The sequence below is a fragment of the Corvus brachyrhynchos genome, unplaced genomic scaffold (assembly GCF_000691975.1).
Source record: "Corvus brachyrhynchos isolate BGI_N302 unplaced genomic scaffold, ASM69197v1 scaffold32, whole genome shotgun sequence".
Classification (NCBI taxonomy): Eukaryota; Metazoa; Chordata; class Aves; order Passeriformes; family Corvidae; genus Corvus; species Corvus brachyrhynchos.
This window is the reverse complement of record NW_008237919.1, coordinates 143,468-155,587: the sequence shown is the minus strand read 5'-3', so window position 1 is coordinate 155,587 and position 12,120 is coordinate 143,468. Positions and strand designations below refer to the sequence as shown.

Below are 12,120 nucleotides of genomic sequence, written 5' to 3'. Positions count from 1 at the left end.
CGGGGGGCGGCGGGTGAAACAGGCCCCATCGGCTCCAGGCCCGAGCAGGGCCTGGCCTGGGCCCTACGGGCCCTGTACAGGTCCTGCAGCTACCTGTCCCAACACTGGAAACAAGACAGCTCCCCTGGGCTTTGTCCATTCTTAAATGTGGACCACAGAGGCAATCAAAATTCTAAGTGGCTTAAAAAATTGTCCATATTCAAACTAGCCAGCTGATAGGTTCTGTCAGGTCACAGAGGAAGCTGTAAGCGCCCCTTTGCAAGAACATCACTTCTGGGACTATGCTTGCTAACCCATAACAATCCTTCAATATGGATCACATGTATTGTTCTGCACCCAAATGGGCTCTCATGTTAGTCTCTAGGTAGAGCTGCGCCAAATCCAACAAATAAATAACAGCATTTGTGGAGGACTGCAGGCAACTAAGGCTTAGGATTTTGGACAAAAATATTCCACTGATGATTTTCAGACTACATGTATGTCATTCTAGAAATCTTCTCAGCTCTGTGAAAGCCTTTGATGATCACTGCTCCTGGTTTTCCAAGCTTTATCTTTGAGTATTTACACAACTGTCTGTTCTGGCTTCAAACTACTCTAATAATAAATAATAAGTTATAAATACCTCTACTTAGCCTCTAGAAAAACATCCATGACGATTATTTGTAAAGTTCTCAAGAGCTTGGAATGATTACTTTGTTGTTGTTTTATCCTATTTCCTACTTTATTATGCAAAAGATTATTTTTTAAACAGAGCTAATTAGAAAGTACCAAGATATTTGAAAAGAGCTAGCAAATGGTAATTGAGAGCTAATGCCTTCATATAATTCAAATCCCATACAGTAAGGGGTATGTCTAATCAATGAGGTTATGAAAAAGTTATTCTAATTTTTCAAAACAGTCAGAAAAATTATTTAACCTGTATTTTATGCAAGAAAAAATTATGGGCAATGGAATGAAAGGAATTATATTGATAGAGGGAAGGGCTATGGTTAATATGGCATTCTCAAAATCTTAGGTCTTTGCTGGATATATCTCAGGTTTGTACTCACATGTAGAAACCTATCTCACACATATCAGAAATCAGAGAACTTGAGCTTGACATTGACCTCGGACCAGGCTGGTCTTCCAGTCTCCAGGGACTGGCTGGAAACTGGCTGCCAGTTTCATCCAGTGATGACTGCATGCTTTGCAATGGATATGCAAACAAAAGCATACAAGAACAGATAACTTTACAGTCTCTCTTCTCCTCACCCACACACCCAGAAAGACAGGCAATTTTCTTTGTAATTCACCAAGGAAATAGTCGCAGAGCACCTTAACCCACTACAGCACATGAACTGTGAGCTCTGCTCCCAGGCAGCTGGGGGGACACACTCCTAGTGCTCTCACCCTTACCATTAGAAAGGGGGTGATTCTGAGAAAAAAAAAACTTTTTTCAGATGTTTTCTGTAGAACACAGCCTGCAAGCTCTCCATAGTCCAGTGGGAAAACATTTTATCTTTCATAGCTTAGGGTGCTTGGAGCCCCTAAAGTCTCTAAGAGAAGCTCTGGTTTCTAGAGCAGCTAGGGCTTGAATTTCAAACTGTGGACATTCTTCTGACAAAGACTTCTCCTCATTATTTCTTTTTCTGCTCTCAACCAGTTGCTGTCTTAGCAATCACAAAGCCTATTCTCAAACTACAGTGCCTGTAAGAAATCAAATTTAAGCATCACTTGATGCAAGCAGTGAAGTATATTATATTAACTATGTCTAAAATGAAACTTGCTCAAAATGTTTTTTCTTTTTCCTTTTAAGTATTCCTACTTTCTCCATACCCTGTTCTATTAAGCTGACTTCTCAAAAAGGAAAAAGAAATCCTCCAGAATTACTTGCAAAGCAAACATCTAATGCATAAAATGTAGACTATGGTAATGTGTAGAGATCCCAATTAAATATTTCAGCATGTGGGGCTGAAAGAGTTAGCAACCCTATAGTGTTACCCTGTCCTTACCCAAAGAAGTGTACAGTCTGTATTAGCAAAATCATTACAATCTTTCTTACATTTCAAGACTTTCTCTAATTTTGATTTGAAAGAAAGGAGAAAGGGGAACTAACCACTGTGAAAAGATCAGTTGTAGCAGAAAAAGAATGAAAAATAGACCTGATTCATTCTGGCTTTAAGGTATTGGAAAATTGCTGGAGTTTAGAAAATGTTATTGAAAAAGAGTGCCAGGCCATAATACAGCACTGTATTGACACTAAACACACTTGCTAGGCCTCCTAAATCTAAATTTTTGGAGACCAAAAAGTGCATTTCTAGTAACTCTCATACTTCCTCCTCCTCACATGGATTGAAGGAGATACATGGGACTAGGAAAATAGCTCTGTTTCTCATAAAGATTTGAATTGCATTAATTGTATCTGCAGAAAAGTGTTTATACCCATTATCAGTGGGCTTATATAAGTTAAGTTTACTCTTAAACAGAAAGAGAATAGACATTATTCCTAAAAACATTTTCATACTAATATTATTGTGTTTAAGCCAGGAATTTTACAGAAGTAATTATTTCAGTATACAAAAGAAACCCCAAACCAACAAAAACCCTGAAATACAAAGGCATTGTTTGTCTAATGACTGGTTTGTTAAAGGCTTAGGGAAAATTTTGAGACATATATAATTCAGACACCAATAGAAAAGGTCTTTGGTTCCTTGGTCGCCTATGAAAAATACTCTGTCAGAATACTTGTTCCATCCTGGCTTTTTCACTAAACTGAAACTAATTGCATCTTGAGCCTTAATCTTCCTCCAGAGATAATAACATGAGACTAAATTCTGCTCTAAGCTATAGCAGTATTAATCTGAGTAAGGCCTTTGAAGTGGGATTCATTTTTATGCAACATACTTTTCAATAGATTCACTGTTTGCAGGTTTTATTTGGAAATCCCACTTTCATCAGGTTAAAGCATCACACTAACAATTAAAATACTAAGTAATAATAACAATACTTAGCAGCATAACAACACAGTGCTCCCTGAGGATCTAACTGCTCCTTGAAAAGGTGAATGATTGCCAGCTCACAGAAGGAGACTGCAATGAACAAGACTGATATGAATTAAAGAGTAGAAACTGCTTCCATATATGTCCCCAGGGCACCACAGCATAGCTCCCACGGGGCTTGGAAAGGGCAGTGAGCTTGTTCTGATGATGGCCAGTGTTTTTTCTGCCTCTAGCTTTCCCCGGGACAACATAGAAGCTGCTGGCACCTATCCCAACCTTGAGCTACCTGTGCAGCCACACCAGCAGTTTTGGGAAGCAGCCAAGGGTGTTTGTCTCTGGCAGCAGCATGGGGAGAAGCGCAGGTGGTGCATGGCGGCACATCTGGCACCTGGGGAGCTGCATCGCCTGCCGAGGGGCAAGGTTGAGCAGCACTGATGCCCATGTTGGTCTTCACCCTTCCAAAACCAGCTGCACTAAGCCCACTTTCACAGGAGCCCCAGATTTTCAGTTTGGTTCCCGCTTTTGGCAGCTGACCTGAGAGAACAGGGAATCAGCATAACAAACTGTCAGGTGAGGTGGTTTATCATTCTCACTGGGGGAATTATATGCTGTCTGGTAAAAATCTACAGGGATTAATGTGGTGCAAGATCCTGCTTAAAGGAGCTGGTATGGGTAAATCAGTGTATTTTTTTGCCTCCTTTGCTCCCAACTCCAGTCTTTCACGTATTTGCTTCCTTGATTTGCTTTTTAACCTGTGATTTTTCTGCTTTTACCCTTTATTTCCTTTTTCTGTTCTAGCATTTGAGGTCTGAAGCAAACACTAATTAATAAAAATCCCATCACTGCAGATAATATCAGTTTCCTCACCTCTTAACACCTTCACAGTTTTTAGCATTCTCCATGTGTGCTGTGGATTGTGAAAGCAGCTGCAGGCTCAGGCAAGGCATCTGCTGCTGCTGACTGGCCTCTGAAAAGCCTTCAAGCTGGTCAGGAACCACTTGCTGGCACATCAACAAGCCACCACATACATAAGCATTTGGGGTTTGTCCTTGCAGAGGAAGCTATCTTGAAGGGAAGGGGTATGATTACAGTGCCATTCTCCAATTGCTAGCTAGGGCATGACAGATCTTGAATCAGTCTCTGAAACCCCAAGCCAAGGTGCCTGCTGTCCTTCACTGAACATACAGGGAAGGCAGGGAGGCAAACCGCTCAGATGAGTCATCTCCACTGAATGCTTTAAATCAGGTTCTGTGGGATTCCCACAAGCATGGCAGCATTTTCTCCACCACTGTACACACCTGGTCCGCTCTAGGTGCCACCAGAGAGACAATAGCCTGCTCTCAAGCATGTGGTGGTGGCAGCTTCCAGTGGCCTTGAGGCCATCTTGGTGACAACAGGGCTCACAGCCACAACTTCAGCCTGCACCCTGGATTTGAGGCAGAGGGGACTGCTGTCTGCTGAACACAGGTCTCTGGCTTGGAAATGCACTACTCAGTGTGCAGGAGCAGGTAGCATTGCTGCTGTGAGAAAGGCAAAGGGAATGGTGGCACAACTCCAAAAAGTGATCAAGATGTTGGTATCTGCAGAGAGCTTAGGTAGTTGGGAGACTGGGGACCTGCCAAGCAGGTTGTGATTAGAGACACAAAGTAATTTAGGTTAGAAGCGACCTCAGAGGTCACCTAGTCAGAACCACTCCTCAAAGCAGAGCTAACCTCAAGGTACAGCAGCTACTTAGGGTCTTCCTCATCTACATACTGAAAATGTCCAAGAACAGACGTTTCACTTTTGAAACAACGTGACCTAGTGTTTACTGTTCGCAGATTGAAGATGTTTTTCATCCATACAGACAGTCAGAACAGCCCATCCTCCAACATGTGACTGTGGCTTACCTTCCTTTGCTGTGCTTCTCTGAGGCTCTGTCTTTTCTACAACCTCCTTTTAGTTGTAAAAAGTAGTAAGGTCCTTCTCCTTAATCTTTCCCTGCCCAGGTCAAGTAAGCCCTCGTCCTTTAGCCTCTTCCCACCATGTTGGGCTGCAGTGATTGAACTCACTCCAGCCTGTGAACATCTTTCCTGTATGTGGTGGACTGAAACTGGACAAAGTACTCTGAGTAACAAACAGAGGGGAATGATCTATTTATCAGTTTTATTCTCAAAGCCACTTAATTGCCAACTACTGTGCAAATAAATTCAGCTTATTTATAAAAAAGTTTGTCCTGGATTTTATCTCGGTATTCTTGAAAGTTTGAGCAGAAGCCAGGTTTAGGAGGGAGGCAGAGCTGATAATAGGTTTCACAGACTAGTTCTTTGTCCTGTTTGTGATTCCAGAGCGATGTTGCTAAAGCTGCAAAGAGTTCTGTGCACTCTCAGGGTCATTTCATAATTCTCAGGCTCATGTTTTCTAGCTCTTCTGTAGAACAGATCCCTTTTCTATGAACTAGGCTTGCTTGGCAGTTCATATCCACTTTGCTGACATTTAGTCTTTCAGCCAGCGAGCCTTGTTCCATTCCCAGGTAGTTTCAACTGAAAAAAAATTTAAAAATTAAATCCAGTGTTGGTTGTCTGGAGGCCCAACTGCTAGTTAAAGCCCCACATGGTTGCAGCTAAAAGTCCTCTTTTTTTTCTTTCAGAAGACGCAACTTTAGAACCTCCCTACATAAAATTTCATCAGAGGACTACAAGAGAGGGAGTCAAATGAAAGCAGGGTGCATTAAAAGGTACAAACTGCCAGCATAAAGCAGTAGATGTCAAAGTGGCTCAGGAATGGACTGTGGAGTGATGTTGAGAGCTCTGAATACAGGTCAGGCAAACAGCTGGCATGATGACAAGGGAGGGAAAAGATGATATGAAGAGAGTGGCCAGCTGAGGTAGTCCTCTGTTGCACCTGTCATGGCTGGACAACTTGTTTGCAAGGCTTCTGGCAAGGACTGCAGCCAGAACAGCCTCTAGATAGCCAAGCTTTACCCTGCTTCCCATGTGCAACCCCCAGAGCTGGGGACAGCAGTTGTGCAGTTGCGCTTTGTAACAAGGCATGTTGTTTTTGTACACGTCTTGACCCTGTATCTTTTGGTGAAAGCAAATTTCCAACTCTTTGTTTGCCTGGGCAGCTGGGATGACCACAGACGTCTCTGTCCTCCAGCAAGCTTCAGGTGTGATTTCACAGTGCAGACTGCCCCACAGCCATACCAGCTTCAGCACCCTTGTCCTTCTTGCGGGTCAGTTCCTGCTGTGCTGCGCTGCCTCCCTGTCACACCCAGCCAACAACTTGCACTAAGGACAATGAGCTTTAAAACATTCCCAAATTGTTACAAAAGTGCTGTGTCATGAAACCACAACCTCACTCCCCTACTTAGGGCAGCAGCAGCCCTCAGTCTGTCACTTTTCATTCCATTGTGAGATCCTTTTACAAACCTCAGTGGTTTTTACTACCATGCTTTGGTGTGAATATGACACCTTCCTGCAATATCTGGCAAGTTTCTTAAAAGCAACTTGTCAGTCCATCTGTGAGAATACAGCTGGGATGGCTGTGTCATTGCTTGCTGATTAGATGGGCTCAACCTCGGTGGCTGGTAATCACATTGATATAGAAGGAGATGATATCACAGACTTTGCATCTCTCATTTTGTACTTGAAATGGTCCTCTGAAAGAATTCCGTGCATATTAGGGGTCCTGACTTGGTGCTAAGAACTAAGTACCTCTCATCTATCACTTGTGTCCTCCCTCCCTGGTCTTAGGTGGACATAGTATTCATAGATAGAAACAGGAATATGGTAATTTGCCCTCAGATACCTCCTTTGCCCCAGAATTTCTGCTGTATCAATAAAGGAGGTGAACTCAGGGACCTGGATGACTGTGTTGACAATTCTTTAGAGTAGTCCCTTGCACAGGTTGGCCTGTGTAAGCTACAACTCACAAACTTTTCAAGGATTTCAAAGTTCTCCCAGGTGGGGTTTGGGAACCAGAGAAAGACAAAGACTACCTGCAACAGACAATATGCTTTTGAAAGGAAGAGTTTAATAATATGGATGCCGGCTGTTCTGTGCCATTTGGCCTCAGAGAAAGGCCCTGAGGATCTTTAAAATAGTTACAGTCTTTGTTTCTGTCACTGAGATCCAATCCTGCTGTTCCCTCCTACAATCCTGCTATTCCCTCCTTTGCCCTTCCAGTTTCCTCTGCCCCCGGTTTTGTTTCTAATGGTGTCTTGGTACTCATGCTTTCCTTAACATCATTAATAGTAGGGCTGCCTGCTACTATTTTGTTGAGTTTCACAGCTGTACACATCGTCCTAAAAATATCAGATGCTTAAACTAAGAAAGTGCATACCTTTCTTATTTAAGAATGAAAGACAAGAAGAAAAAAAAAAGAAGAAAAACAGGAAAGAAAAACAAACCCAGAACAAAAAGAAATCTAGATCTAAATGCTCCCTTCCAGCAAAACAGCAAACTTGGAAAATATGAAATATATGGATCCTAAAACCTGAGAAATACAGAGCTATGAAGAAAGCGTTCATTAAAACTGATTATTATTTAACCCAAAGTTTGGAAGACGTTACATTCCAATTTTAACATCAGAGCTGAAGGAAAAATTCTGATCCACAAATCCCTCACCTGAACAGTTTTGCTCTTTCTTCAGTTTTACCAGTTCTATACTGAAGTAAAACAAGTTGCATGGAGGAGAGCTAACGAAACCCTAATCCTAGTCCCTGGAAGGAGAATGAGGGCCAAATTGAAGGCCTGTATTTAAGTGAAAGTGACAGGTATATATCTACATATGTATATATATATATATATATACACACACACATTATTTTTTTTTTCTTTCAGGAAACAATATAAACAAATAAACAATGTCTGAGAGAAAGAAAAAGTTGGCATCTCAAGGCCAGATGACCACAAAAGTTAATGGTCCAGAGACATGCTTGTCTTCCAGAAATAACAGAGAAACAGATTCTTTTTGACAGCTACAAAGGGAAGTGATGGCACATGGCAAACTTTTAAGGCTTGAAAGTTTAATTTTCACTTGGAAATATTTTCTGGCTGTTGTCTGGGCTCATGTAAGCATTTCCCAGTAATACAGCAGCTTCTTCCATGTCTCAGACTGAAACTCTGAGTTTGCCTACTGCTCCCTAGAACAGGTCTGTGAATGCTACCTGCCCTGTAAACATGTTAGAGTTTTATTTTAATCCAGTTCCTGGAAGCCAGGCACACTTTATTGTTCTTTTTCACAGTAATGCTTTTTATCAGCTCTAGTGAAAATTAGTCATCCAGTTACTTCATGGTTTTATGTGGCTAGAAATACTTGGGATCATTTGCTTACCTGATATACATGTATATTAGTAAATAAGAACCATAAGAAAACCTTCCCACAGGAGATTTCAACAGAGCCAGGACATCACTTTTCAAAGTGATTTACAGAGAAATTGTTTGTTCTATGAAATGTTTGTTGTTCCGGTTAAAATCTTAGATGAGGACATTTCTTTAAGAATGGCTACAGAACTCCCATCTACTTTAGTATGTTATTGTTGCTGAGAAACCCCTCAAATTCTCATGGAAGAATAATGCCTTCTCATACCACATTTCTGCTTGAAAGAAGCATCATTAAACTTAAGCCAAAAGTTTGCAAAAATCTGATAATCAAGTGCTGAATACTGTGAATATCATCTTATTACCTTCTGCTTCCTACATCAAAGCAAATAAGTAGGTCTGTTTGGCTTTCAGAAGGCATAAGGGAAGTGACTGACTTGTGCTGTGCTCGCTGACAATGCACAGGAATCACAGAAGGTGAGTTAATTTTGCTGCCAGATGCTCTACAAATGGGGAGGAAACACTTACCCTGTTTGTGCTAAGTCTATTAATGCAGTCATTAATTGCAGCCTCCTGCTCAGACGCCATCCTGAACATAAAATAAATGAAATGTTATTTAAGGGATTGCTCTTAGTCCAACTTGATTTTTGTATGAAGGCTTACAGAGATCTAGCTCATGCTTCATAATCATAGAAATAGACATTTATAGAGACAATGCCACTCTGTGTGTAGAACCTAGACAGAGACAAAATGAGGACCTGAAACCTAATTCTTTTCTGAGAACACTTTTCTAATTTCTTTTCTTTAGAGCTGCTGTAAATGCAAAACTTCCCAGTGAAAAGCTTCATCAGGCTTACACTTCAATATATGTGGTGGCATTTCATAGCTCAGGCAGGTATCTTTTTCCTTGTTTAACATGACTTTGTTTTATGGGGCTTAAAAATATTGGCTTGGACGTTGTTCTTTGCTATTCAGTGCTTGGCACAAAAAAATCAAATATAACTTTATCACTGTGGTTCTTAAGGGAACCTAGGATCTAGTCTGCAATGCAAGATATATGCACTGCTCAGGCTGCTGCACTTAATGAACTAAGATGCTCTCATTCATGCCATTTTTCTTCCTTAAGATTATTTTTGCACTGACAGTCATGACAGGTTGCGTGAAGATCTATTTTGTGAGATGTGGGTAATCAGGGAATTACTGAGAAGATGAACCCCTAGATAGCTAGTGAAGCAAAGTCATGCCAGCGACCTTTGTTGTACAGTATCAAGCAGCTACATCAGAAAGGGACTATCTTGTGGATCCTATTTCATTTAAGTGCACATTTGTGCTTCACATCTGAGATACATGTTCTAGCAAGACTACAAAGCCTGACACATGGAGAAAATTGAAATACTGAAATTTTACTTATTTCTGAATTAGAAACACTTCCTCCCTTCAAAAAATTTTAAATCCTTCCTGGAGAAAATTTATGCAAAGCATGAATCATCTCAGTGGAACACTGCTCTGCTTCAATTTCAGCTTCTTATAACTCATAGCTTGGTAAGTAGATCCAACAGTCTGCAGGAACTGCATGTTAATGTTTGTATATTTTTGAAATTATAAAATCATTTAGGTTGGAAAAGACCTTTAAGATCACCAAGTTCAACTGTTAACCCAGTAGTGCCAAGTCCACCACTAAACCATGTCCTTAAGTGCCACATCTACACATCTTTTAAATGCCCCCAGGGACAGTGACTACACCACTTCCCTGGGCAGACTGTTCCAGTGCTTGACAACCCTTTCAGTGAAAAACTTTTTTCCTAATATCCAGTCTAAATCTCTCCTGGTGCAGCTTGAGGTCATTTCCTCTTGTCCTATTGCTTGTTACTTGGGAGAAAAGACTGACCCCCAACTGGCCACAGCCTCCTTTCAGGTAATTGTCTCCCCTCAGTTGTCTCTTTTCCAGGCTAAGCCCTCACAACTCCCTCAGCTGCTCGTCATCAGGCCTGTACTCCAGACCCTTCCCCAGCTTTGTTCCCATTCTCTGGACCTGCTCCAGCCCTTCAATGTCCTTCCTGTGGTGAGGGGTCCAGAACTGAACACAGGATTCAAGGTGCAGCCTCACCAGTGCCAGGTACAGAGGGATGATCATTGTCCTAATCCTGCTGGCCACACGCTTTCTGATACAAGTCAGGACGTCATTGGCCTTTTTGGCCACCTGGGCACACGCTGGCTCATGTTCAGCTGCTGTTGACCAGCACCCCTAGGACCCTTCTCAATAGGCCACTTTCCAGTCACTTATTTCCAAGCCTGTAGCAATTCATGGGGTTGCTGTGACCCAAGAGCAGGACCTGTCACTTTGCTTCATTGAACCTCATACAATCAGCCTCAGTCCCTCTGATAATCACGTATTGAAGACTGTGAATATCATCTGGTGAAACAGTGAATTAGAATGGTTTGTAATGAGGAGTAACACTGGAAATTGTTCCTTCAAAACGGACAATTTCAGAACATGTTTGTTTCTAATGGAACTGAATTCTGCAAGGGGAAGCAAGTCAATTGGAATCCCAGTTTAGTGGGAACCTGCTGATTCTGGATATGGAGGCAAACAAATTACTGTAATTGCAGACTACTTGCTTTAGTCAAAATCCTAAAAGATGTCTAAATTCTAAATGTCTAAAATAAAAAAAAATGTGGAAGAAGCTCTTTAGCAAGTAGTATCTGCCACAATTATCAGGTCAGTCATACTTCTTACTCCTCTAATTTTTTCAAAAACAGGCCAATTCTTACTTAGCCCCAGTTCCAACAAATCTCTGTCCCATCTGGACATCAGCCTTTCTCCAAGATGAGTTCCACAACACCAGGGAAGGAGGAGAAGGAGGGACTTGTTTCCATAATTGTTAGCGCAGATTAAGCTTCATCACTCCCCGCAGTCTGGAAATACCACAGATGACTGTGGTTGTCAAATGCTTCACTGAAGTTTCACATGACTGATAATGCACAGCGGAGTCACTCTGAAGTGTTCTTAGAAAGGCCTTATGTTGTCCATCTCAGCACATTCAAGCTCCTTTCCGTTCTGAGTAGCAAGAATAAACCACCTTTTGTTGATGCAACAGCATGGTGGTGCAAAGAGTGCAGCTGGACATAGGCTAGATGTGTTTGACAGTACTGAATGAGAAAACTCAGGTAAATATCATGTAGTCAAGCCACATACACACCTAGTGGCTATCTAGAGGCAGACAGGCTAGTAGCAAGCTCAACATTTCCTACCCTGACTTCAATGCTGTTACTTGGATGAATACTGATGTCACTTAATGCAGTGATAGATGTGTAGGGTGCTCAAGGTGCAAAAGTCCTTCTGACATGCTGAGACAGGTCAGGAAGTATGCCAGACTTTTCACCATGCCTCAGTCTTGGCAGGTGAAGACAAACTAGGAGCAGCCTCTGGGTATTCTGGAAATTGAATTGCAAGGGTCCATGCTGCTGTGATAGGGATGCCCAGGACATCACCATGGTCCAGTCTACCCTGCAGATATTACAGACTAACCGCTGAGTATGGCTCTCATTGTGAGCTTATCCCCCTCAACCATCACATACCTCCACACAGTCACCTGATTAACTAATCCACAAAGCAGCACTAACAGTGATTACCTTGGCAGGGCTGAGTTATTTTCAGTGCCTGCAATTCTGTTCCCTCCAGGTGTAATTACAAGAGCAATTAAAACCAGCCAACTGTCTCCAAGTATTATTTCTTGAGAAAACAGGTCTCAAAATAGGTTATATATATTCTGCTATCTCAAATGTAGCTCAGGATGGCCTCAAAGCACTCTTATACAGTCTCCTTTTGTTTCTTTCCC

The 12,120-nt window shown here is 41.8% G+C and overlaps 1 protein-coding gene across 1 annotated transcript in view; it reads right to left on the bottom strand.

Moving 5' to 3' along the window:
* Window positions 1-8,869, bottom strand: part of CTTNBP2 (cortactin binding protein 2) — a 149,429-nt gene extending 140,560 nt beyond the window's left edge. The window contains 3 exon segments of the mRNA XM_008632734.2: window positions 3,265-3,512; window positions 6,164-6,221; window positions 8,810-8,869. Of these exon segments, the coding sequence (XP_008630956.2) occupies window positions 3,265-3,512; window positions 6,164-6,221; window positions 8,810-8,869 (366 nt within the window).
* Between the last annotated feature and the right edge of the window lie 3,251 nt (window positions 8,870-12,120).